General features: G+C 41.5%; 3 protein-coding genes across 21 annotated transcripts in view; 1 reads left to right on the top strand and 2 right to left on the bottom strand.

The window, feature by feature from the left end:
• The window catches only part of LOC147304350 (regulating synaptic membrane exocytosis protein 2-like), a 64,057-nt gene extending 53,905 nt beyond the window's left edge, over positions 1-10,152 (bottom strand). For 6 of the 17 annotated variants that reach the window (XM_086279592.1, XM_086279582.1, XM_086279579.1 and 3 more), the window contains exons 1-4: positions 9,552-10,151; positions 4,436-4,468; positions 4,197-4,298; positions 3,729-3,939 (exon numbers count right to left, since the gene is read on the bottom strand). In XM_086279592.1, coding sequence (XP_086135718.1) covers positions 3,729-3,939; positions 4,197-4,298; positions 4,436-4,468; positions 9,552-9,706 — 501 coding nt within the window. In that variant the 5' untranslated portion in view covers positions 9,707-10,151. Of the gene's footprint in view, positions 1-3,728; positions 3,940-4,196; positions 4,299-4,435; positions 4,469-9,551 lie in introns of all 17 variants that reach the window. The other 11 variants (XM_086279587.1, XM_086279589.1, XM_086279590.1 and 8 more) reach the window with 6 other exon arrangements.
• A 3,334-nt stretch (positions 10,153-13,486) lies between these two features.
• Positions 13,487-27,204, top strand: part of LOC147304349 (uncharacterized) — a 14,390-nt gene continuing 672 nt past the window's right edge. The window contains exons 1-2 of one of the 2 annotated variants that reach the window (XM_086279393.1): positions 13,487-13,775; positions 21,981-27,204. The exon at positions 21,981-27,204 is cut by the window's right edge and continues 672 nt beyond it. In XM_086279393.1, the coding sequence (XP_086135519.1) occupies positions 13,736-13,775; positions 21,981-22,939 (999 nt within the window). In that variant the 5' untranslated portion in view covers positions 13,487-13,735 and the 3' untranslated portion in view covers positions 22,940-27,204. Of the gene's footprint in view, positions 13,776-17,006; positions 17,158-21,980 lie in introns of those variants that run through there. The other variant, XM_086279394.1, reaches the window with a different exon arrangement.
• Positions 25,216-27,204, bottom strand: part of jtb (jumping translocation breakpoint) — a 13,233-nt gene continuing 11,244 nt past the window's right edge. For both annotated transcript variants that reach the window (XM_086279396.1, XM_086279395.1), the window contains exon 6: positions 25,216-27,204. This exon is cut by the window's right edge and continues 672 nt beyond it. The gene's annotated coding sequence lies outside the window, so the exon portion shown is untranslated.

Raw genomic sequence — 27,204 nt, 5'->3', positions numbered from 1 at the left:
AGTGGTGGTGGTGGAGGACCCCCACCTGTTTTTCGGGCCTCCGCTTTTTTTCTGTTGGCTATAACGGGTCACATTTGAGCATACAGAGTAAGCAAATATGTACTTGTAATGTGCTCAGATAATTTCAATAAGTGCTTACAGAAAGAAAATTAATGTAGCCTCTAACTGCAATTGATTTACATCGGACAAACAGACCAAGCACTATGGCTCATAATACAATTACACCTTACCTGTTTGGACTATATTTTTATATTTCATTTTTACTTGCTGCCAGGCACGTTTGGGGCCTGTTGGGTTGCACCTGCGCTCACATCACGTCACAAAATAAAATGTATAAAATAACAAATAAAATAACATATGATAAAATAACGTGTTAAATGGGTGGAAATCCCTAGATCAATGTTTATATTAACACTCACGCATTGACTCTGTCGGCTATGTTTTGCCATGCATGCTTCCTTTCTTTTGCAGCTGTGGCTGTGTTACTTTTTTCCGCGGAATTTGTATGTTATCGGCATATACTGCCATCAGAATTTCGGCCTCAAGCGCTGTGACATACATTGACCGCGCCTTCTTTCCCTCCGTCTCCATGGTGACTCGCTTAATCTGTGCTCCGCTTATCAGGGCTTTATGTATCCTCATCCGCGCGCTTCACTTGGGGTTAAAGCAACTCCGCGTTGACTGAACTAATTGTTATCAGCCTTTCTGAAACCGAATATTCCGAGTTGGACAGTTCGGGGTTACTCAACCGTGAGTGTCGTTTTTCACTCTGAGTTTTCTAAACCGGCTTCCTGAAACAGGGCCCTGGTATCAGAATTCACCATAGCAATGTGTGGCAACGGGTAAATGAAGAGTAGAGCTTCCATTTAATCCAGAGGAGCTGGAATATGAAGATGCATCAGTGCTGACATGATATTTACCGTAGAAACAGGAGGGGAGAAAAAAGTAATTTTAATCAAATACTGAATAAGATATAGCTACAATGTCTGCTCTTATGTTTCTGTCTGCTCCGGCTTCATGAATGAGAAAATGAGTCATATGGTCAGTCAGCTGGTTCATGTGCGGCAGGAGGGGAGAAGTCAGAGGGACCAGCCGCCAGAGAGCCAGTCAGGTTCACAGAGCTAAGTTTTTCCTGTTGTCAGCAAACAATTTAACAACACTTTATTGTTCTATAAGCAAGCAATTTATTTATAAGGCACTTTCAGACAACTCCCAGCTGAAAACAAAGTGCCGTACACTTGACATGCCTAAGAAACAATACATTGAATAACTTAAGAAATATAAAATACTAATTAGAATTAAATTAAAATTATAAATCAGCACATTAGATTAAAGGCAGCCAGCCAATGGAGTGAAGCCAGTATGGGAGTTATGTGCTCTCTTTTGCAAATTCTGGGTTAAAAGTCGTGCAGCAGCATTTTGAACCAGCTGCAGACGAAAGAGAAGAAACAGACTTACTACAAAATACAGTGCATTACAGTAATCCAAATGAGATGAAATAAAAGCATGGCTTACTGTTTCAAAATGTGGCCTGGATAAAATAGGTCTTACCTTTGCCAAGCACCTTAAATGATAAAAACTGGACTTGACAGGAGCCCTAATTTGAGTGTCCAATTTAAAGTCACTGTCCATCTTAAAACCCAAATTAGTAACAACAAGTTTAAAATGCCGGGGGTCCCAAATCAATAGCGGAGGGATCACTAGGTCCGCAAGGACCAAACACAATCTCCTCGATTTTTCTTGAATTACATTTTTAAAAGTTTAGGGACATCCAAGTTTTAATATCTTCTAGACATGCCAGAAGTAGTTTAATAGAGAAGGCATCTTTCTGCTTCAGAGGCAGATAAATCTGGCAGTTATCAGCATAACAGTGGAAGGAAATTCCATGCTTTTTAAGGATGGTTCCCAAGGGCTGTAAATATGATGAAAAAAGCAGAGGCTCTAGAATTGAGCCCTGCGGGACCCCAAACTGAAGAGCCGCAGAAAAGGACTCATACCCTAAAAAGTTAACACTAAGTTTGATCAGAAAGATAAGACCTAAACCCATTCAAAGTAGTACCACGAATGCCTGCAAGACGGTGTAAACGAGACAGTAAAATGTTGTGGTCTACAGAGTCAAAAGCAGCTGTTAGGTCAAGGAGGACAAGAACAACATGATTACCAGAATCACAGGTAGGGAAGATATCATTAAAAACCTTTAAGAGTGCTGACTCAGGATACTATTCTCATTTTTTCTTAAATCAATCAATTGGGAATGTACAATTTTCTCTAAGATTTTAGACAGTAAAGTCAGCTTGGAGATAGGCCTGTGGTTAGTCAATACAGTGTGGTCCAGGGGGGGTTTCTTAAGAAGGGGTTGTACTACTTCCTGCTTAAAATAAGCAGGGACTACACCAGACATTAAACGGCTGTTTATAATAGTAAGAACAGTCTGTGCGAGGCAAAATCTTTTTAAAAAATTGTCAAGGGACAGGATCATTTGGAGACAAACAGGGCCTCAGATGACCAACCACATCCTCTAAAAAAGAAAGAGTTACAGGCTCAAACTGGTCAAAAACAGCAGAGCAAGGGATCGAGACGGAGGGGTCAGATTCAGGGGCAGAGATGAGAGCCCACGTAGCTGCTATCTTCTCATTAATAAAAAAACCCAACACAAAATCCTTAGATAGTTTATGAGAGGCTTCCAAACAGCCACTTTGTGGAGCATTTAAAACTAAGTTGATGGAGTTAAATAACACACGTGGATTATAACTGTTGGAGGAAATTGTCTTGTATTAAAAGTATTCCCTTTTAGCCTCCTTGACTGTATCCTGATAGAGACACCACCAGTCCTTTAAGATTTGAAGAGACACCTGCAGTTTGTCCCTCTTCCATCTGCGTTCAGCTCTACAACACTGCCTCCTCACAGCCCGAGTGGTGTCATTAAACCACGGCTCGGTTTTAGCCTTGAGCTGCCTGGTTTTTAATGGTGCCACAGAGTCGAGAATAGCTTGGTAGGAAGATTCAAAGCATTAAAATCTGATCCTAAAACAAAAAACCTGCACTGCACCTGCTGACCTCGTATCAAATTTGTATTGAATTCTGTTTTTAGATTCTTTAAAAATATTTAATCACCAGCTAGAACATGTCTAGAGTAGGTGGCACTCATAGGGATCATTTTCTGTGGAAGAAGAGTCCTGTGACCTGCAAAATGCCCCTTTTAGATTGATCAGATGCTGCAGCACCATCCCTTTCATGTGAATGCACAGGTTAAATGCTGAGTTGATAATCAGCTTCGTGTGAACACTTATCCTGATCTCCAGTGTTAGGGTGAGTACAGGGCATTTTGTAGTACAGGGCACAGTTGTGATAGTTGATGGTAGCAATCTTGATTTATACATAAGTGGGCAGATGACTCAAAGCAGTGACAGTGGTGCTGAAACTTTGTGAGTCTGATCTTAAGTAACATTTCCATTTTACCGTATCAAAGCAGAGCTACCTGAGGGACAATACCAAACGCATCCAGACCATGGCTGTATAAACATTTCATTTACCACTTATGAATTGCTGTTGCTTTTATGCACAGTATCCAGCCTGTGTCAATCAAATCAAAGCTAACAGTCTGACATTTAATCGTTTCATTTCAGACGATCTAGAGTTGTTAAACTGTCACTGAAAAAAATAATTAAACTGAAAATGACCCCAGATATTCAGCAATGTCCACAGCAAAAATGCACTCATAGACCAACCTTATTGGCTCTCAAGGAGACACGCCCCCCACAGCGGCCGCAGAAACGACTCTGGCAGTAGCAGCATGCTCGGCCACAGCCATCGGCAAACTTGGTCTTGCGACAGATCCCGCAGGTTGGAGACTCTGCCCGTGCTGTCTGAGCCTCTGGAGACTCCTCACCCAGCTTCTTCATGTGGTCTTTATACATCTCAAACTGCTGATGTAACTTCCTGTGAGGAGGAGGTTTTTAGAGAGAGGAGAGGTCAGAGGGTGACATATGCTAAACTTGTACTGAAGTCTAAAGGACCAGTGAGCTGGTCCTTGTTTGGTTCATTAAAGAGGCGAAGCCAGGCATGTACGATTGGATTTGGACCTTCAGTGTCAGACTGCGACATGATGAATAAACACAGCATCAGGTGTCTACCTGAACTGAGGCTCAGGTGAGACACAAACACCTGTGCTCAGGTAAGCCTCTGGGTTTACTCACATCTGCAGCTCGTTGTCTGTTGGACTTTTAACCTGCAGAACTTCGGACACGTTGGTGGCAACGTTACTGACCAACTGACTGAACCCTGAGAATGGATTCCACCTGTCCAGGTAATACACACAGTCAGCTGACAGGAAGCACATCAGTGGGTGGGAGGGGCAGCGTGGGACACAAGAAATAGCTTATTGAGGAAAAGAGGCGTGGCTAAGGGAGTGCACTCTGGGAGATGAGGTACTTACGAGGACGAGGGAGGTTTCACTTCCTCCTGCTCCCTGCAGACATAGACATGATGGCGATGATGATGATGATGATGATGATGTCAGTGATATAATTAATCATGGAATAATATAAAAACAAAATCATAACAGAAACAAACTGAAACTGAAGCTTTAAATTAGAGCCCTGCATTGGGACTGGGATCCCACCCAACGCAAATCTCGCAGGAGTGGGGGGTTTTAAGGTTGCCGTGGGCAACAGTTGGTCTCAAAATTGTTAGCAGGACGAAGAGTGCAACTGCTGTTGGTAACAAAATTCAGATTGGAGAGTCTAAAACTAAAGAAAAGAGTGGAAAGATGGATATTTGGAAAAGTTATAAAATAAAGAAAGTAAAGCGCTGGACATAAAGTGCCACATACACATGCATTAATCATAGCGCGTTTATAATGTGGTTCACGTGACCAACTCACTACCCCAGTGGGCAAGACATTACAGTTGATAGTACTGCAGGACAAAAGTGTTGTTTTTTTCACCTGTCTCAACCCAAGATTAACTGGATAATCAATTGATTGAAGAAAAATGAAGACATGGAGAGACGCTTTATTTAAATCCCTGAAAGTGGCGATGCCTCTCATAAAGGCTCCAGTTCGATAACATCTACATGCATCTTGTAGAGAATCCCTCACCTTCTGCTGCTGCCAGGACGAAAGCTTTCAAAAGCTACAGGTACTTCTGATCTAGGTAAATAATGCAGTGTGTAGGAGGTGAAGAGAAAGAAACTGTTTGTTGTTAAAGCAAAGGTAAGTGCTACATAGTTCGCTTAAACGAACTACCACATGTAAATCTTATATTTTGTTGACTCGTACATTTACAGTGTAGTGTCAGAAAAGTTCTGGTAGTATTAATTTGTCACATTATTATCATGTTGCTGTGGAGAAGCAGGTATTGGTGGGATTTGGCCTGTAAGGCACGGCTAGCAGATGTACTCACATGCCATACTCTACATCCTTCTGGCAGCTGTAAATAAATGCTGATTAGTGCATCTGATAGCACAGAAACTAAATGGCATTTTGTTTAAGTTAAATGTGCGGACGTTTGATGGATGGCTGGAGGGCAAAGGACTGAAGTACTGTTTTGCCCTCAAGGAGGGTGAGTCCTAGTAGCTCTGACATCATGTGAAAGATAAATATCAATAAGTCTGTGGGTGCGGGCAGGATTGGACACAGACGGACGGAGTGGGTGGTAATGGTCAGAAATTCAGAGGAAGAGGGATTTTAAAAAAACAAAACAAAACAAAAAAAACAGTCCCACACAGGGCTCTACTTCAAATAAGCAGAAACAGAATGAGACATCGAGCTGCTGAAACGGGATTAATTCAGTTCTCTTCTGCCACCACCAGGATGCGTCAGAATGCAACAACTCATCCAGTAGCACACACAGCTGAAACAGTTTGTTTGTTGGTTTGGCCAACCATAAAGGTAAACAAACCGAGCAAACAAACAAAGGATTCATTGAAATGATTTTATTAGTGTTCCTGTCACTTCACCAGTTCTTAACTGAAAATCAAACATAAAAGCAAAATGAACAAAATATGAATGAAACAATAAAATAAGTAAATGCACACGGTCAACAGTCATGATGCAGGCTTGGCCAAGGCCTGACATGATGTCACAGCAGCTCCATAAGAGTCCGCAAGCTGAGAGTCGGGAGGTCTGTGATTTATGGTCTAATCACATGCTGGCAATAAAATCATGAAAGTGTTGCGATGTCTGCCCTGTCCTGCCCTGAAAGGTTGGCAGCTGGTCTACAGTGTGTGCCATCTCTTTAACACAGCAATGTTTACATAGAAGTCATTGCTGATTGGCTCATACTTGTGACACACACCAAACAAACCACAAACAAAAAAGCAAAACAAACAAACAAAACTTTCAAAGCTAATCATGCTTGGGATAGGCAGTAAGTGACAGGCAATGTAGGGGCTTAAAACAACAAAAGAAAAAAAACATCCAACACACAGTGAGGACAGTAAGATGCTCGGTTTGACTTCACTGATGAAAGGGCCCACACAAACTAAACATTTTAAACAGACTAAAATAAAACTGTGTCAGATGTGTTCACAAAGACTGCTTTGAAACCCTTTGACCTCAGTGACTCTGCAGTGACATCTGGAGGCCACACGTGGTTACAGCACCTCACAGATAGCTACAGTCCTCAGACGGCCCAAAACCACCAGATGCTCTGATCCCTGTTAAACCACAAACCCCCTCATCCACCAAGCAACACCCACACTAATGGGATAACTGGATTTAGTCTGCAGTTACAGTAAACTCGAGAGACAGACTGTTAAGAACCAGCAAGCCTGTAAAACCTACAATATCCACCAGAAATACAGCAAAGCATTCTGGGAAAAATTCTGACAGACACTACTTATTCTACTGCAGCACAGCACTGTACAGAGAAACAGTGAAAACCAGCTCCATCTGCACCCTGCACAATCAAACTGAACACGCCAGTCCTCATTCTGTAGGATCTGTACTCATACCAAGCCTGTCTCAATTAGCTCAGTCTGCCACCGCTGTCTCATCAAAACCTCCTCGAACAGGATGAACCACACTGAGATGGCCGCAGTTCATTTGGAAGATTTTACATTAAAAACACGTCATGAAGGATTTGAGCAAAGATTCCAAAAAATTTCAACATGACATAAAAATGTGACTTAAAATTATTCATCTATTATCTGATGAGCTTTCACATTTATCTGGTGACCTTCTCGAGTGAATGTATAAACATTTACTGTATGTAGATCAGGACAACACTCTGATGTGTGAGGAGACACAAAAATTACAAACAACTCTTCAAGGATGCATTTATGGTAAATGGATGCTGGGTCTGCCGGAACACCTCCTCCAGGAGGCGCCCAGGAGGCATCCTTGTCAGATGCCTGAATCACCTCAACAGGCTCCTTTCGATGTGGAGGAGCAGCGGCTCTACTCTGAGCCCCTCCCGGATGGCTGAACTTCTCACCCTATCTCTAAGTGAGAGTCCAGCCACCCTTCGGAGGAAGCTCATTTCCGCCGCTTGTATCCGCGATCTCATTCTTTCGGTCACTACCTACAGCTCGTGACCATAGGTGAGGGTAGGGACGTAGATCGACCGGTAAATTGAGAGATTTGCTTTTATGCTCAGCTCTCTCTTCACCACTATGAGAACCAGTCTATAATAAATAACACAATAAAAGGCTGATTGATCATTACAAAAACATTTTCCAGTTACTGGTGAAACTGATCTGCTGAATGAACCAATGAACCTCTGTTTAATATGCAGATCACCAGCCTATTTGATTTTATTATTATGTCAAAAATGAAGACATTTCAGTGGACTGTGTTGCTCTGTGAAGGGGGGAGTATTCATTCCTTAAATACTGACTGCTTTCAGCAGAAAGTTCTAACTCACTTCAGTCTGTGCACCACATTCAGACCAGTTTGATCACTAAAAATATTTCCCAGTGACCTTCACATGGTTCCCCTTTATTTTGGTGTAAAGAAGTTTAATTTCATTCTAAAACATCTCAGAAAACACCAAAGAGGCAGAGCAATTATGTCACTTCCTGACAATGCTCAGGAAAAACAACCTGGGTCAAAAGATGCTACTGCTAATCTTTATGCCAGCACGCTAAAAGATTAGCAGTAGCATCTTCTGGCATATTTATATCACAGCTTCAGCAGATCAATGAGCACAGCTCAGAAGATAGCTGGCCACTCTCTGCCCTCCCAATCACATCCTTGTTCTCACCTGAAGGATCTGTTGTTCTCTGCCAATCAGTACAGGTCCCTCAAATGAAACTTAGAAACAGCTTCTTCTCTGTGAGCTCAATATCAACCCAATTAAAAGTGATCAGTGAAACAGTTCATCAATCAGCCTAACCTGACATACAGCAAAATTTTATAGGGGAGTGAATTAGATTAATGATTGCATTAAGCAGTTATTCTAATACCCACATAGCAAAATTGGTATGGCCCGGATCTGGCCCGCACAATGTGCTTACACATGGCCCACATACCGCAAAGAATGATGGCCCGCACAAGGCCAGTTGCAGACAAACTGGTGGTCCTGTACTGACCCAGAACAGTTTCAGCTCTGGCACTAGATGTAAGCCTAATGTGTACCTTAATCAAGCCATGTAATAACAACGTGCCGGAACATAATACTGCAAAGTAACATGAAGAACGATTCTTATAAAGTGCTTTTCTACTCTGCCGGATTACGGAAGGCACTGAACACAACATGCCACATTCACTCAATCACATCCTTTCTATCAACTGAGTACGTCCTAACTACATTAATACACATTCACACTCTTGACATGCAGATAGGAGAAGCTAGGGAGATTGAACCACTAACCTTCCGATCAGTAGGTAACCTGCTCTACCTCCTGAGCTACAGCCACCCAGTGGTAAACATGAGTAAACCTTCACTAGGTTTTGGATAAAGTGTACACTCACAAACCTGTCAAACCTGCATTTGAAATGTTTGCAACATGGGATTTGGGTCTTCAAACTAAAATAGGAAATTAGGAACATGAATAGTGCTATCAATGCCAGACCTGGCCCACATCTGGTTGGAATACACCCTGCCATGACACCAGTCAGTCAGAAGTGCCAGCTTGATGATAGATCTGGGCCAGACCCGTTTTCTATGAGCCTGGGCCACATAAACCAAACCACAATCGAGCCAGATACGGCATGCCATCACTTAAACAGTGACAACTATGCCAGGCCTGGCCCATATCTGGATGACATACCACTCAGCATGCCAGACGTCAGCCACTGCTGGCTGACGGTGATCCAGGCCAGACCAGCGTGCTGTGTGGGTATAACCATTTCTGATTAGTTTAATCGGTTTTGTTTTTAAGTAAACGCCAAATTTATGAGCAGCTTTTAAATCTTTACTTTATTTTATCTTCACTTTTTTTCTTCCGTTGCTGCCTGAACACCTGCAGTCTGCTTCTGCCACTGACGATCTGGAGAGGTCAACTTCTTAAACCTTCCTGCTGCAGCTGCTGAGGTTTTTTAATTAAAATGCTCACTGATGCTTTTATTTTCTCTGAACACCAGCTGATTCCATAATCAATAATCTTACTTGAGCATGCTCTTTTCCTTCGTCTCCTCCTCCTTCTGCCTCTCCATCACCGACAGGATGATGCTGCGCTCCTCCTCCGTCAGGTGGCTCAGGTCCGGCAGCTCCGGCCCAAGCCCAGGCTCCGCAGCCAGTGCCGGTCCAGCCGGCCCGGACATTGTGTCTGTGGGCCGCTGGAAGAGAAGGTAGCGTCGGTCAGGCCAGAGCCACGTGACTGGATCCCGTCATCATAATCATAAATGATGATGTTAACGATGAAGGCCAGGGAGTTGCAGAGTGTTCACATTATTTTGTCCAGCTCCAGGTGCGTTCAGCGGCTCTGCTGCCGCGGCGAAGGCTCGAGGAGCCGCTCCACCTGCAGCTGCACCTCCATCAGACCATCCACCATTCACCACCATCCTCCTCCTCCTCCGGCTCACCAGCAGGCGCAGCGGCGTCCTTTTGCTCGCTACTCCGCAGTCATGTCGCCTCCGGGGTCAGCGGCGGTTCCGTCCCGCTCCTCCCGGCCCTGCGGCCCTAATACTTGGCCTTCTGTGGTCGCGGTGTCCCGCTGTGGTTGTACGGTGCTTCTCGGCGATAACAGGCGCAGGGGCGAGGAGGAGAAAATAAATAAATCTTCACATGACGGGGAGGGAGGGGGGCACGACGTGACGTACTACAACAAAGATCAGCTGGTCGGGCGGGGGGGAGGAGCTAAAGATAGAGCTGCAGAGGAAGCTACAAACAGCGTCATCAGTCAGTCACCCAGTCAACTGATGGATCGATAACAAACATATTTAATATTGTGAAAGAATAATGGTACAGCGTAGAGCTGCCACTCAGACAAAAGAAAGCGTTAGTACGTTATAATATTGATATTGTAAGAACCTAAAATGTTTTTGCTAAAACGTGATAATTATGTATACTTTAATAAAGTGATATTGTGTTGTTCAAACGTGAAAAGTATATTGTACTGATAGTATATTGAACAAACATGAAAAGTATAACGTTAGAAAAACAAACTTTTCAGGTTATAACGTGATATAGCTCTATTTTTCTTTTGCCTGGGTGGCAGCTCTACGCTACAGTAAGAGCGCATTAAAACAAATTAAAAAATACACCACTTTAAATTTAAAGTAGAAAGTGTAGAATTCATGAAATACAGGCCGTCTGTGAATTCTAACAGACATAATTATAAACGATAATACAGTGTAATCGAATCGAAAAGACTGTAGTGCTATGTAACACAAGTTATGTCAAAGTATATATTATATTATCTAAGACATTAACTTGTGATTTTTAAGCTAAGTGATATCTATTAAGCTATAGGTGCTGCTGTTTCTGCGTGAAAATTACGGTAATTAAATTTTAAAAAGAGGCATCATGCAGGAATTTGCAGTGAAAAGAGTCTAAGGAAATTCACTGTTCATTGGCATTGCGTGAAGGTACAGCTGTTTAGACAGGTCAACCCTAATCTGACAGTCAGTCATTATTCACAAGTTAATAAATATGCGATAACGACCCGGCAGCATAATGAACTGCCAACCTGGAAAGTCTGCTGCCGATGGGCGCCGCCCTGCCCGTACTTTCCAAACTGTGTTGTGTTCTTTTTGTGTTCAAATGTTGGCATAAATATTTTCTGTATGCCAACGCTGGCATTATGATTGACTGGGTTTTATGTGCCTAAAGAAGAAAATGTGAAGAGTACTGTGCATATTATTTAAAGAAAATATGTTACAGTGTCCATGCCAAAGCTGTTTATGATTAAAGTTATAATAATCCTAATTATTCTGTATTTGTTCTTAATTATTTTAAAGTTAACACCAAAAGCAAGGTAATTTTGTTTGTTTGTTTATTACTTTATCGTAACAATGCTTCTGTGAAACGCAATAAATCCTATATTGTTGGAAAGCCTGTTTATTTCCCCTTAAATGGTGCCACTTAGGGTTAGGGTTAGAAAATGCATTTGTGGGTTGCTTCGCAGAGTTGAGTATGTGGCCTGAGCCCATGAAAAACTTCTTTGCTAGAGTCAAACAGCTGATTTACTCTTGTTTATTGTTGTGTTCCAACAATATAAAATGTGTTGCCAAGAAGCATTGTTACAACAAAGAAGTAATCAGCCAAAGACAAATGTCCTTACTTTTTGTGCTAGGTTTATCAACAGCAATATGCTGTGACAGGTACAGAGTACAAGGGAGCACTGTGGTTTAGAGACTGAAGACATCACCTAGAGCGATGAAACACTACTCCCACTGAAAGTCCACTAAACCAATCCCAGTGCTCCCTGTTTTTACAAATCACACCCTAAGTCTATGAGTATATGACAGAAAAACATACACATTTTATTCTTATTCAAACACTTAACAGCTGTTTGAATATAAATTAATCAGGAACTGATCAGTAATTATAATCTGAGATAAACATAATTTATGTAATTTCCTTAGGGATTATTAAGGTATTCTGAATCTGTAACAGAGCGCCATCTGATGGACAGCTGCATTTTTGATCATTCCATTTGCTAAGTCAGCTTCATGTTTTCACAAATAAGCTGGGAATGAATATCTCACTACATCTGGTGCACTCTGGATCAAGTGAAAAAGCTTTCTAAAGAATTTTAGAGATGAATGACTATTCAGAATTACCCTGGAATTTTGAACATTTATCTGAACACTCCAAACTCCAAACACTCCACTGAAAGAGGCTCAGCAGCATATTCACTTCCTCAGTGTGGTCTAAAAGCCAGGTCAACTTTTACTTTTCCCCCACAAAGAAATAAAAACGTTCAGAATCAGATAATCTCAGAGGGAAACCGAGACTGAGGAACTCTGTTTCCTGTTTGGAATCTAAGGGTGTTTTCAGACCTACAAGTTTGTAAACTTGTAGCTTTTACCCATGGTTAGGTTTGTTTTCACACAGATAAAAATCCAAGTGAACTGCAAATGAACCAAATGTGTCACTACAAACCACATAAGAATGTTCAGTCTGCTTACTGGCCAGTTGTGTCTGTTCTTGGTCTCAGTTTATTCCGCACGTCCTTCTTGCCTTCCATATGTTCCTGTATCTCTTTTTTGTCTGTGGTTTATTCTATAGACTCATGTATGAAGTCAGTCTTGTGTGAACCTTCCTTCCTGCAGCTCAGCTTCAGCCACTGGATATGTCACTTTATGTTTGAGACTGTATGAAGATTTTTCTGCAGATTAAGAAATAATCTGTGTGCTGAGTAATATGTCTTTCCAGATATCTTCCTCACTGCAAAAGTGGTAACTGAAGGGTTTAACAAATGATTGAGTAGTCAGATGTTTGTTCAGTACTGCATTCACTGTGAAACCTTTCTCACAAATGGAGTTTGATTTGCTTCTCTCCAGTCTGATTCCTCATGTGATATTTCAGGCTGTTCTCACACTCATGGCAGGAAAATGTTTTTTTTCTCTGGGTTCTTGGTCTGCACAGTCTGTTCGACCATTGTCCAGCTCCAGCTGCTCACCGCAGCACTTTTGCTGCTTTAAGCCTGACAGTCAAGTGAACTATTTGTTGCATGCCCTGCAACTGCTTTTCACCATGTGGATGGCCATTTGCCGAGTCATGTGCAAGAACCCTTTCTCACAGAACGGGCAAGTGAACTGGCACTCCAGTGTGTGAAGGGTCTTCAGATTGACAGATTGTGGTTGAATCAGGGCTGTGCAAATGACGAAAATATATTAGATGATAGACGATTATACTCATGTATTTTGTGCTGTTGCAAAAATTACCGTTTACTGCAATATTTTTCCATTGCTTTAGATCCGGGGTGGCAAACTCCAGGCCTCGAGAGCCAGTGCCCTTCAGGTTTTAGATGTCACCCTGGGTCAACACACCTGAATCAAATAATTAGTTCATTACCAGGCCTCTGGAGAACTTCAAGAAATGTTGAGGAGGTAATTTAGCCATTTACACATCTAAAAACCTGCAGGACACCAGCTCTCAAGGCCTGGAGTTGGCCACCCCTGCTTTAGATGATGATTTGCAATACTTTCCATGGTATAGTCACCACCCACCAAACAACAACAGATATGTGGAGGAGCTGAACAACATATACCTTTATGAGCTTAACTGTGCTCTTCACAGACTGGACATCTGCAGTTGTCGTTTGCAGATAGGCTGGTTTCCTAACAACCATACAGGAGCAGTAATGTTAGCTTAAGGCCTGAGGAAAGCACCTGCGTGACCGCATGGAGTCATCTAGTGTGTGTTGCTATAGGATAATGCCAGGTAAGGCCCATATTTATTTCATTACTGATCATTTCATTTAAATGTATATGAGAAATAGTACTTTTGATGTGGTGATTATATAAACTATTCACTGAATTTACCGAAAATGCATTATATTGCGATATAGATTCTTATGTTATCTTATCTAAATGTAAATGCTGAGTCCTTTTTACACACTAAGGATAATTATGGAGTTCCACTTGGACCAATTCTGTTTACGTTATTCATGCTTCCCTTAGGCAGTATCATTAGATCGCATACCATACAGTTTCACTCGTATGGAGATTATATCCAACTTTATCTATCCATAAATCCAGATAACACACACCAGTTCGTTAAACTGCAGGAATGTCTAAAAGCCATAAAGACCAGTATGACCTCTAGTTTTCTGCTTGTAAATTCAGATAAAATTGAGGTTATTGTATTTCATCAAAAAATCTTAGAAATCCTGTATCTAACCAGATGCTTACAATGGATGGTATTACCTTGGTCTCCAGTAACACTGTGAGGAATCTTGGAGCCATTTTTGACCAGGACATGTCCTTCAATGCACATATTAAACTATTAACTGAGAAGCCTCAGTTGAAAGAAACTGGTCTTAACAACAGAGCTAATGTGATAAAACAGTGTCAAAAGTCACACCAAGGTTCTTTGCAACCAAATGACAGTAAGAAACTAAAAGACCAATGGTGATGTTTTATCAGTCTCACAGGATGGGTTATCAAATAAAATAATTTCTGCTTTACTTTTGTTCAGGCTGAGGAAGTCAGTCTCATCCAATTTGGTTCCAATTTGGCTCTAGTCATTTACCAGCTCTTGCAATCGGCATTTGTTTTTAGACCATTCATAGCTGCTTTTTTTTGTCCTATCATGTTACAGCTAAATAATTACCAAAGTGTTCATTCTGTTCATCTGGACGTAGAGTTTTCAGTGGGAGACAGGTTAGGCATAAAGCATAGAAGCTATCCAAGAAAGGCTCGAGTCAGAAACTTTACGTTCTGCAGAATAAGCAAAGAAGGACCGAAGAGTTACGCTACAGGGCCCAAGAGTACATCATTCGCCATCTTGCAGTGCTGTGATTGCAGCCACTCCCCAACTCTCTGTGAATGGTACTTATGGCCATTAATCAATGGTCACTGATCGGCGGTCTTTAATCAGTGGTTGAAGATCAATAGTCATAACCATTTGCATATTAATGAACTGACCTCACAGCCCATTGTTCACCAGTGGTGGTGAATTTCAGTCATTGTGCAAATGTACTGTTTATAAGGTTGAGGAAACTTCCACTCGGCTGAGATGGAAGAAGTCACTTGGATGAGTGACTAAACGTTTCTCCCACTTAAAACGCTATGTCCAGATGAACAGAATTAACTTTTTGGGGTTTGCCCAGTACAGCTCTTTCCTCGCTTTGTATCCAATCTCTCTCTCTCCCTCTGTTTCAGTGCTTTTCCAGCAGAGACTTTCGCTATGTTCCCACATTCCATGATTTTGAATCCCTGTGTACTCAGTAAAGCTTTGTTAAAATTGCTGTCTCGATTGTGTCTGCATTTGGGTCCACTCCCATGTACTGGTTCCCAGGCCCCTTGACAACTGTGTTATTGCTTGCTCTAAATCAGGGGTCGGCAACCTTTCTGATGATGAGTGCCATCTAAAATTTCCTCAGAGGTCAATGTACCATATGGTTGCATTAGCAATCAATTTAATAACGGCCTATATTAACAGTTACACACATTTTGACAAAAGCCCAGCCCATCAGGTATTGTAACAGGTATGTAACAGCGCACTGCGGGCAACACGCCAGACAGAATAGGCTACACTAGGCTGGAGAATTGTCACTCGCCGCAGCGAGGTCAGACTGGCGTGTAAGCTGGCGAACGCAGGCAATATGCCAGGAGAACCCAGTCTACCACTCGAGCACGGCAGCTGGCTATCGCCGTGACAGAAACCCACGATATGCGGATGACGCTCCAGAAGGAAGTCGGAGCTGCTGGCTGGAGAGGCCGAGTCATAACAGATCCTCGCTTGGCACTGAGCAGTGACACAGTGCCAGGGAGAGACTTTTCGTGGCCGTTTTGATATTGCTCTCTCTCTTAACTGATCAAATCTCGCTGTGGTAGCAGCTTTAAACTCTGTATGACCCAGGATGATAGAGGGTGTCCAGTCTGGATCGCATTCCAGCATTTTGTATTCTGGTTTTCCTACAAAACACAACAAATATTAGCCCGCAAAGCCACAGTGAACAAAGCAGCATAGCGCAACAAATTTAATTCAAATCAATATAAGACTTATTTGTGACCTACATCAACAATGATGTTATGATTAATTACGTAATAACTATAACAGAAGACTTACCTTTGTGGAAATGCTTGGAGCAGACTAACATGTGAGCTGGAGTGCTCTGGAACGTTATATTTGGTCTTTGAATGGCTGCAATCCAGGCCATCCGTCGGCTCTTTGTTACTTCGGAAACATGGCTTGAACAATTTCTCTTCCACGACGGAATTCGATAAAGACTGATCTCTTTACCCGTTGGCTTCCCATGGCTGTCATGCGACCGGCTATTGCAGTTAATAATACTACAGCTTCTTGCCATTCTTTGTGTTTCTTTTTATCGCTGTGTGACTGTTTTCATGTGAAAGCCTGCGTGCGCTAGTACCGCTTGCCACTCGTACCTACAATCCTTTGCGGTTTTACCCCGGAAATGACGTCACATTTTCAATCTCTATACACAAGAGGCTAATTAGGGGTGGAGACAGCACGGACAAATCAAGAGTAACAAGTAAGGGAACGCAAAACTTAATATAACATACAAGGTAACAAACATAGAAACCAGGACTAAGATACACAAAGTTGACATAGACAGAAGACAAAATATAGAGAGAGACATGACAGTCTGTGAGGAAACAGAGGAGTTAAAGAAACACAGAAACCAAAGTAGAGGAATAGAATGGAAATATAAAATAAACCGAACAAAAGCAAGGAACAAAAGATATTTTATGCAACCAAGAAAAAAAAACATCAAACATGTGAGTATGAAAATATCTGGATATAATAACCCTTTACTTTCATAAGTAAAAAGTATTAGCATTGTACTTGGTATCAGTGATACTGCATTTGACCAATTTTTGCAGTATGATGTACCAGTTGTTGTAATCACGCCGGAAACATACTTTTATTTCGCGTCATTGTAGCTTTATTTTTAAAAGTGTCCCGGAAGTAGTAACTGACACTTCAGAGGACTTGACCCACCCTCCGTTAGCAGATTGAACCGCAGAGCCAGAAAGTCCTCCAGAGTTCGGTTCTGTGGACAGAATAGAGGGGGGCTGACATAGTTAACCGCCGGATGTGGAATTAAAAGCGGAAATGGAGGCGAGAAGAGGAGGTTAGTTTAATTCCTGTTGCTAGAAACGGAGCTGCTAAGCTAACGTTAGCATCGTGCTAATTTCAGCTTTTCCTTTCTCTTATTTTACGTCACTTCCTCTTAGCTCCTACTTGCGTACATAGCGTACTAGGAGGAGAGCGGAGGACTGTATTAAGTTAGATCTTAACTGAAACAGTTCCTGACGCTGTTCTGACAGCATCGGTCCTGGTGCCAGCAGTTATCAGTTTCTGTGCTTTCTGCATTTCACTGGGCGTTTCTCAAGTACACAAGTACATACTCGCATTCTTGTTAATCCGGAGCCGTTTCTCAATATGCGTACTTTTGTGTGGTGGGGGTTCTCTGTCTTAATTAGCAGTTCAAACATTTCAGAATTAAACGAGCAGAAGACAGTGTTACAGAGTGTTTCGTGTAATAACAATTATAACAAGTCTAAGAAGATACCAAACAAGGAATAGAATAGAATTCAACTTTATTGTCATTGCACATGCACAGGTACAGGGCAACGAAATGCAGTTTGCAGCCATTCAGAAGTGCTTTAGCCATGATATAGATATATTACAATATATATTAGCAATAATAGAGATATGTAAGTATATTACAGAAATGGGTCTATTACGGTATGTTATATGTACACAGTATGAAGTATGTTGTGAATATGCTACAAGTATGTACAGGCTGTAGTGAGTACAAGCTATGTACAGGCTATGAACAGGATATAAATATGAAAAAAAAACTATACAGAATATGAAATAAAGAACTTTACAGAAATCTGAGATATACAGAAATGGGAACTACGCAAATTGTAAACAGTTATAGAATTAAAAATGATCGTATGATTATTTACACAGAACTATACAGTAGTGCAGTTAAGAGGCTATATAAAGTGCTAGTGGTTGTGAGTGGTGGTTCAGTCCATGTTATTATTGTGTGTTTGAGGGTACAGTTGTCCTGTGTGTGTGTGTGTGTGTGTGTGTGTGTGTGTGTGTGTGTGTGTGTGTGTGTGTGTGTGTGTGTGTGTGTGTGTGTGTGTGTGGGTGGTTGTGGGTGGTTGTGGGTGTGTGTGGGTGTGTGTATGTCCAGTCCATGTGTTAATGTGGGTCAGATGTCAGGAGGCAGAGTTCATGAGTCTGACAGCTGTGGAGAAGAAGCTGTTCCGGTACCTGGTGGTCTTAGTCCGGAGGCTCCTGTAGCGCCTCCCAGAGGGCAGGAGGGTGAAGAGTCCATGTGATGGGTGACTGGGGTCTTTGATGATTTTCCCAGCCCTTTTCAGACACCGCTTCCTGTAGATGTCCTTTATGGCAGGAAGTGGTGCTCCGGCGATGCGCTGGGCAGTCTTCACAACCCTCTGCAACGCCTTCTGGTCCGAGGCAGAGCAGTTCCCGTACTAGACTGTTATACAGTTGGTCAGGATGCTCTCGATGGTGCAACGATAGAAGTTCACCAGGATGTCTGAGGACAGGTGGTTCTTCCTCAGAGTCCTCAAGAAGAGGCACTGGTGAGCCTTCTTGACCAGCTTGGAGCAGTTGGTCATCCAGATAAGATCCTCGGAGATGTGGACTCCCAGGAACTTGAAGCTGCTCACACGCTCCCCAGCCGTCCCCTTAATGTAGATGGGTGGATGTGGGTCAGCATTCCTCCTGTAGTCCACGATGAGCTCCACGAGGAGCATAAGTTTATAGTTTTAATTGCTTTTATATTATGAGAATGCTGTACATTTTTAAAATATTGTCTGGTTTCATTTATAAATCATTGAAAAAACAGTTTTGCATTAGAAAAAGTGGATTTATGTATACGAAATTTAGCCAGTAAGATTAGTAAATTAATCAAATAAAATTTGTTTGTCCTATTTGCAGGGTAATCCAAAAAAAAAAAGCCAAACAATATTTTTCCATAACAGAGAAGTCAGAATAGAAAGAAAAGCACAACAAAAGTACAAAAATCTTTGGAGTAAACTCAAATGGGGGGGGCTCAGTTGGGCAATGGAATATGTGGTGGGGAGTGATCTGCGGTGCTGCTGCAGGGAAGCCAGATGCACCTGCATGGCAGCTGCAATCATGTCTCACCAGCTTAAAGTCTGTATTGGGCCGTGTGTGTGTGTGTGTGTGTGTGTGTGTGTGTGTGTGTGTGTGGCTGCAAGCTGCAAAGCTGCAGCCGTTTGTTTGTGAAACAGCAAGCATAAGAATAAAGAGGCTGAAAAGCATGAGAATGTGGACAGGCACCACCACCACCCCGGTCTGCCAATCCACAGGTACCACCCCCTCAGGGCGGACCTCATCCACCCCAGAGGCTCTGCCGCCAAGGAGTTGTTGAACTGCCTCAAGCCATTTCCGCACTAATAGGTTTTCGTTTGAAAATGCATCTTTTTCTCTCTGTTTTGGCTTTCCGTCAACAATGAGATGGCGTTTTTGGTCAAGGAAAGCTGAGGTTTTTGAAAATGCTCTCCAAAGTGGATAAATTTGAAAATGCTGTTTTCGCGTCACAGTGTGGACTGCAAAAACGGAGTCTTTCGAATATGATGATATATTTTTGTCATATGATGCAGTCATGTGACCAATTCAACTAAGATGACGGACGGCATTTTACAGCAGTTGTTTTGTTTGCTCTCAATTTGGACAGCCCTATTAGATTAATATCAATTTGTACATGCTCCAGAAAGCTCTGGATAAAGTATTTGTCCTCGACATCTTACCGGAAAGTAAATAAACAGCAGACGGAAATGATGCAGGTCAAATTGTCTTACGTTTCACGCATGCGCAGTACAGGAATGTAGCATTTTCAATATGGATTAAAACAATTGAAACGTTTTCAAATTTATCCGGATTAGTGTAGTTATTAGGTTAGCTAGAGAGTTGGGATGCTGTGTAATACATGAATAAACCTAAAATACATTGGTTTGGACATTCTTTTGCATGTTTCCCTACTGTAGCAGTTTCCTCAAGCATACAGGACTCTTAGAAGGTACAAGATGACAACTTTGGAATCATATTTGTTTGTCAAAGCTGAACCCAGGGCAAACTACGCTAAATTAGCGTTTTTAGCTAACAGCTACAATAAGCATAAAAGTTGCTGTACGGCTATCATTTGTTAACATGTTCTTATACATGTAATACATTTATTATCAACCTGAGAGTTTATCTGCAGGTCAATCAACATGACTTCTGAGGTCTTAATCCAGCTCAAGATGCTGTAGATTCCCGTCAGTAACAAGCTGGTAAAATGGAGTTCTATTAACCGGAACCAGATTAAGTCCCAAAAAACTGAATTTTGGAACTGAAATTGAATTGTAGAACTGAAACATAATTAGGGATGGGTATCGTTTAGGTTTTATCCGATACCGGTGCCAAATCGGTACTTTTGAAACGGTGCCGGTGCTCAAACGGTGCTCAAACCGGTGCTTAAAGAATGGAGAACACAAAATTGGTCCAAAAACCTCTCATGTTCAGCTGTTTTTTGTAAAAATATAACAATGTTAGCCTTTTCTGCAGCTATGGGGCATATATGGTATCACTCTTGGCTGGAAGCAGTGCTTAAACAATGGAAAAAACACAAACTTTGTCCTAAACCTCTCATGTTTAACTGTTTTCCACTTTTTCTTTGGTCATTTTAGCCTTTTTAGCCAGGGTGAAGGGAGTATCTGCCATCAAACAAGAGGACAGCCGCATGTAGCTATGATGATGTTTGCTAGTTCACCTTACATGCATTAATGTAATAACGTGGTTAGCCTACTCAACGTAAATTAGCTACTCACGCAGAGAAGAACGGCTGCTGCCACCATCATCCGTCATCATTTCTGCTACACTGGCAGGGCTAGGGGCCAGGACTCTCCTCTTCGTGTTTTTGGGGGATGTTGCATAACAGGCAACCCACCCGCAGTAGATGTGCTCGGTGTGAGGTCTCGCAGCAAGCTATCAAATACAGCGCATTTCTGGGCTTTTAAAAAAAACGCTATGCGTCGCCAGGTGTTTCATCGGATTTGAGGTGTTACCTCCTTTGACAGTATCACAGTATCAGCTTCAAGCACTTGTTGCAGGCTGCTGAGTTTGCATCTTTTGCTGTGAAGTACAGCCAGACTTCTGACCGCTTCGCCTTGGACATTTTTAATCTGTAGCTCTGCTCTAACAGAACGTACGTACCTGGCCCCGCCTACTATCCTCGGAAACGTAAAATGATTGGCTAGAATCTAAAGTGTATCACAGCTCAGGAAAAAAAAGCACCGAAATAAAGCACCGAAATGTGCGCTGCTTTTCGGTCTGGTTACTACCGTTTATGTCAGAACCGGTGCCATCATGGCCATCCCTAAACATAATAGTGAGAAGTGAAACTGAAATTATTCGAGAGCTACTTTTTAAAGGATAAAATACAGTTTCAAAGAAAATTAATTCATTTTCAAAATATAAAATACAATTTCAATTTAATGACAATCTTTTTTTCAGTTTGTGGTGTAGCTGCAACATGATCAGCGTTATTGCTGTGTTTGACAGTAAACTCTAGTTTTAGCTTAGGCTATGTGTTGGTCTTCTGCTGCTCACCTGGTGTGGATGTTATCCTGTTGGTACAGTTTTGTGTAACCGTCTGCTTCTCTTGACCAAACCAGATGATTGTTGTTCTTCTTTAACTCCTTTGACATATTAGCCTTGTGTAATGTATGCTTATGAAATCTCATGATGTGAAACCTTTACAAGTCAATTTCATATGCTGTTAATATGTAAAGCAATCATCTCTTTATTTCTAACTAAAGAGTCAAACTCCAATAAACTGTCAATGTATAAAAATACTTGTAGTTTAAAGATAACGCAAGCTCAATATCAATATCTGTGTTTCAGGTTTACCTCCAGGCATCCGAAAAGTGATTGTTGGTGAAGAAGAGAGGCAAGAGTGGAGCTCCAGTCTGGACCAGGAGGACCCAAGCATTAAAGAGGAGCAGGAGGAAGTCAATATCACCCAGTTCACCTTTAGTGCTCTCCCTGTTAAGAGTGAAGAGGATGAAGAAAAACCTGGATCTTTACAGCCTCATCACAGCCAGACTGAAGACATTAAAGATTCTGTCGGATGGCCAGATCCTGATCCATATCTGCAGCCTGATGAGAAGACGTCAGACACAGATGTCAGTGATGCCGACTGTGAGCAGCCCTGTGAACCTGCACTGCCTCAGATGCAATGTGACAATGATGAGAAACCATTCAACTGCTTTGTGTGTGGGAGAAAATTTGGTCATCGCAGAAATCTTAACAGGCACCTGAGAACCCACACTGGAGAGAAACCCTTCATCTGCTCTCAGTGTGGGAAAAGATTTGTTGACAGTGGAAACCTGCACAGACACGTGGGGATTCACACAGAGAAGAAACCGTTTAGCTGTTCTGAGTGTGGCCGAGGTTTTAAAGACAAGTCTACTCTAATGAACCACTTGAGGACTCACACGGGCGAGAAACCATTCAGTTGCCCGTTTTGTAGTAAAACCTTCACACACAGTGGCAGTTTGAAACAGCACCTGAGCATTCACACAGGAGAGAAACCCTACAGCTGCCCAGAGTGCAATAAAACATTCAGTCGTAAAACAAACTTGAAGACTCACATGAAGATCCACACTGGTGAGAAAAGTTTCAGCTGTGGCTTCTGTCACAAAACGTTTACTCGGAAGCATCACATGCAAGACCATCAGCGTGTCTGTCGTTCTGCAAACCGTAGACCATCCAGAAACCAAATTCTGATGCCTCGCCCTCTAAGCACTGGACTGGTAGTGCTTGTGTACCCAGCATCTCTTTCTAAAAGTACCACTGAGTGATGGAAACCATTGTGGCATCAAATGAGAGAGAGAATAAAGCCAAACCTCCGTAGGTGGCCAGAATATGGCTTTTAGTGAAAGAGAAGATATTTGATCTTTTAAGTTGTTTTAGACTTCAAAGATCAAATGTCTTGAAAGTAGAGTTCCCGTAGTTTGTGGTGAAACGTGATCCATCTTTAGTAGTTTTGTTAGAGCTGTGTTTTGTGTGGTATGGAGGACCACAAGAGCCACGCGCATCGAAATAAATGATTCTGTGTTTAAATAATGAATTGTAGAACAAAATCTGCATTTGTAAATTCATTTTTGAATTCCAATTTAATAAACTGATTTTTAAAATGCTTTTTAAGTCTTCATTTCAAAAACATTTTCGAATTGCACTTTAATCAACTGCATTTCAAAATCCATTTCCCTTTCCTGTTTCCCGGCTCTTTAGGCTCCGAACCGGCTCTTCAGGTTGTTTTGTTGCTTTAATTAATTTATTATTAACAATAATATAAAATTATGCACAAAAGGAATTACTATTGTAAAAAAAAAGAAAGTGGTTTTATTTATATATGTTTATATATAAATATATACAGCGGCCCCTAGAGACAAAACGCGTACAAACTCCAAAACACATTTCTAGCATGAACTGAGCTTCCAAAACAGAGCTACCTAGATCACTTAAAGTACACAATTGAAAGCATGTGTGTATTGTTTGTGTATTTATACACAAGCATTCATATATAGTCAAATAATAAAAAATAAAAAAAATGTTCATTTACCTGTTATTACCACACACCAAATCCGGTCGTTGGTACTTGCTGGCTTGTGTAGCCACTAGGTAACAAAAGCTCAACACTGCGCCCAGCATCCTGGAGCACTTCTGTTGTGTTTTGTACGTGTTTTGAGTTTTTATGTGCTTCTGAGTTTTTACGTGTTTTGGAGTTTTTACGTGTTTTGGAGTTTTTACGTGTTTTGGAGTTTTTACGTGTTTTGGAGTTTTTACGTGTTTTGGAGTTTGTACATGCTTCAGAGTTCGTACGTGATTTGAAGTTTGTATGTGCTTTGTCTCTAGGGGCCACTGTAAATATGCTTTTATTTATTCACTCCACATAAAATGTAATAAATAAATCATATAATACAAAAACCAACTATTCACATTTCAACTTTTAACTATTTAAATTTTCAGCTTTTTCCTTTTACAAATTTAAAGTGAAACAACACAAAACACTGCAAACCACAACACAATTAAACATAAATTATAATATGAAAACAAAAAGATGCACATTCTCTGTCATATGGGCCTGCATGAATAAACTTTCTGAATCCTTTATCATCTGCAACCGAAAATAGTTGTGGATGATTACTATACCTTTATAATGTGACGTTGTTGTCCCTGGCACTCTTTCTCTCTCCCTCCCACTCTGTTCCTGTGCTATTGCGATTGTAACTACCGCCCCTCCCCCTTCTGCCCAGCGCAAGCACAAGGCTCACGTGCGGAGTGAAGCGGAAAAAAAGTGAGAGAGAGAGGGTGAGAGAAAGGGGGGGAAAAAACCAAAAAAAAAAAAACCCCCACGGCTCCCAATAAGGAGCCGGCTCGTGTGGTTCACTTCAAAGAGTCGGCTCTAAGAGCTGTTTGATTCGCGACCAACACATCACTATATTCTAACCCCTGAGGTTTGAAGAAGGAAGAGAAGAGCGCAGAGAATCGCCCATCCTGGAAGATTAGTTGTTTAACTGTAAAGAATGTCAAAAGCCCCTCAGACAGAGGTTCTAGTCTGAGCACAAAGGTTAAAGCAGGAAACAACCAGAATAGGTGATCTAAGAATTAGCCTTAGTAATAGTCTGTTATTTTTATGTTATGACAATTGCCCAAACACAGCAGTCATCTCATATATGGTTAAAGGGGGACAGAGGGCCTAAGAGGGAAAAGAAGCATAGAGAACTGACACCTGGTGGGCAAAAAGGGTCTGTGTGTAATGTCTGGAGAGATGAAAATGGTAAATGGCCTGTATTTGTATAGTGCTTTACTTGGTCCCTAAGGACCCCAAAGCGCTTTACAGTACATTCAGTCATCCACCCATTCACACACTGGTGATGGCAAGCTACATTGTAGCCACAGCCACCCTGGGGCGCACTGACAGAGGCGAGGCTGCCAGACACTGGCGCCACCGGGCCCTCTGAACACCACCAGTAGGCAACGGAAGTTGAAGTTGCTAATCCAAAGGTTAATCCCTAAGCCAACAGGAAAGGCAAATGGATTTTGAAATGAGTGGAATTGGTAATTTAAAAAGAATTTTGAAAATCACTTTATTAAATTGGAATTCAAAAATGAATTACAAATGCAGAATGTATTCTACAATTCATTCTTTAAAGACAGAATTCTTTATTTCTATGCCAAACTCATAAAGATTAAATTTGCATAACGACCAAAACTAGCACCACTGGTTAAACGTGGGCCAATTGAGTGTCATCAGGACGCTACAACACAGAGAACACCATCCCCACAGAGAAAGCTAGGAAAGCAGAAGAACTTCATATCAAGAAGCCCTGAGTAAATGTGGTTATCCTAGCTGGACATTTGTCAAAGATGGGAAGGCGCCTAAAGAATGCTCCAGGAGGGAAGGCCTAAGGGTACATCTTTCACTATTTTACAATGCTTTGATTGCAACCATTTCCCAACTCTCTGTGTATGGTACTTGCAGCCATTTATTTATAATCAAGAAAATTTGCATATTAATGATCATTAAACTGACCCCATGGCCCATTGTTAATCAGTGGTGCTAGTTTTGCTCATTATGTGATATTTCAATGTGATATTTATAAGGCTGGGGAAACCAGCAGTCAGCTAAGACTGAAGTCACTTGGACGAGTGACAAAACGTTTCTCCCACTTAAAACGCTACCTCAAGATGAGCAGAATGAACTTTTGGGATTGTTTTAATTATATTTGTGAAGGATACTTGATGCAGATGTAGATTGCTGAGCCAAATCCCTACGACAGCAAAGAGAAGAATTCTAGCCACAGCAAGGTCCCACTGGATGCATAAACCCGTGATTGCGGACAATAATAATAAAAAACCAGAAAGGATCACAGCCGGCTCTAGCATCCTTAAATAGTCCAAAGATATCCAGTTAGAGGGTGAACTGGTAATTCTAAATTGCCCATAGGTGTGAATGGGTCTTGTTGTTAGCCATGGCACAGAATGGTGATCTGTCCAGGGATACACTGCCCTATGGCTGGGAAAGGTTTCAGCCTCTTGTGACCATTAATTAAATAAGTGGAAGTGGATGGATGGATAGTTTTTCCTATTATTATTTGGAGAAAAAGAAATCTGAAAATGTTTAAAAAACAAACTGTCAGCTGTATGTGTATTGAGGATGAGGAGGCTATGACCTTTCTCACATTAACATGTGTCTACTTCTGTTACTGAACACAAAGCCACTCCTCTTTACAAACTCCCAAACAAATATAGACAAAAACAGAACAAAAACGGAAAATGTTTTATTTAGATTAGCAAATTTCATATTTCCACTTTAAATATCTATTGATCAACTATCAACTCCACATTCGTGTCAAAGGCCCTGCCCATCCAGCTACACAGGATGTGAAGCTTCAAAGAAAGGACCAGAACTCTGCTGCATTAAATTAAGTACTGAATAACTTTATTTAGGGATGTGAATCGAGAACCAGTTCTCAAAGGATGAGAGCGTGATGGTAAAGTGGAGACCACTTCAGGACAGAAACAACTGCATTATACTGTTAACAAAACTCCGGCAGCATGCTAACACTAAGCTAACAAGAACCCCGAGTGATGTTAAAGCTGAGTAAATGCTGACCCCAGCCCACACAACTTGCAGCCTCCGTTTTTACTGGTTCATGTTTCTAAAGTAGAATCACTTTAAGGTCTCTTTGTGAAAACCTTTAAGGTTTTCATCTTTGCTTTGTGCTGTCCACATTAGGATAGGGATTTGTGTTAGTGTGTCGGGCTGTAGCCTCAGGTTTGTATTGCTAATTATGATACAGTGTGTTGCAGATTATTTTACAGACTAACATGACAGTAACGTAACGAGTAGTATAACAAATGTCTTTCTCCTGGGTGTAATTAAGTAACGTACTGCATTACTTTTAAAATAAAAGGGTTCTGTGTAATATGAGCAAGAATGACTGAGTATTGACCCTAACACTGATCAAAACAATGAGAGGAAACACCTGCAACATGCACACACATTTGACATCTGAGCATGTAATAATTTTGGGTGACTGCAGTGTCTTTGATATGC

This window comes from Aulonocara sp. 'chitande type north' Nkhata Bay, linkage group LG22 (assembly GCF_057382095.1).
Source record: "Aulonocara sp. 'chitande type north' Nkhata Bay isolate Kocher_YH1m ecotype deep benthic linkage group LG22, A_spYH_male_GT1.1, whole genome shotgun sequence".
In the NCBI taxonomy this organism is placed as follows: Eukaryota; Metazoa; Chordata; class Actinopteri; order Cichliformes; family Cichlidae; genus Aulonocara; species Aulonocara sp. 'chitande type north' Nkhata Bay.
The sequence above is the reverse complement of the archived record's forward strand: the minus strand, read 5'-3'. Positions and strand labels throughout refer to the sequence as shown.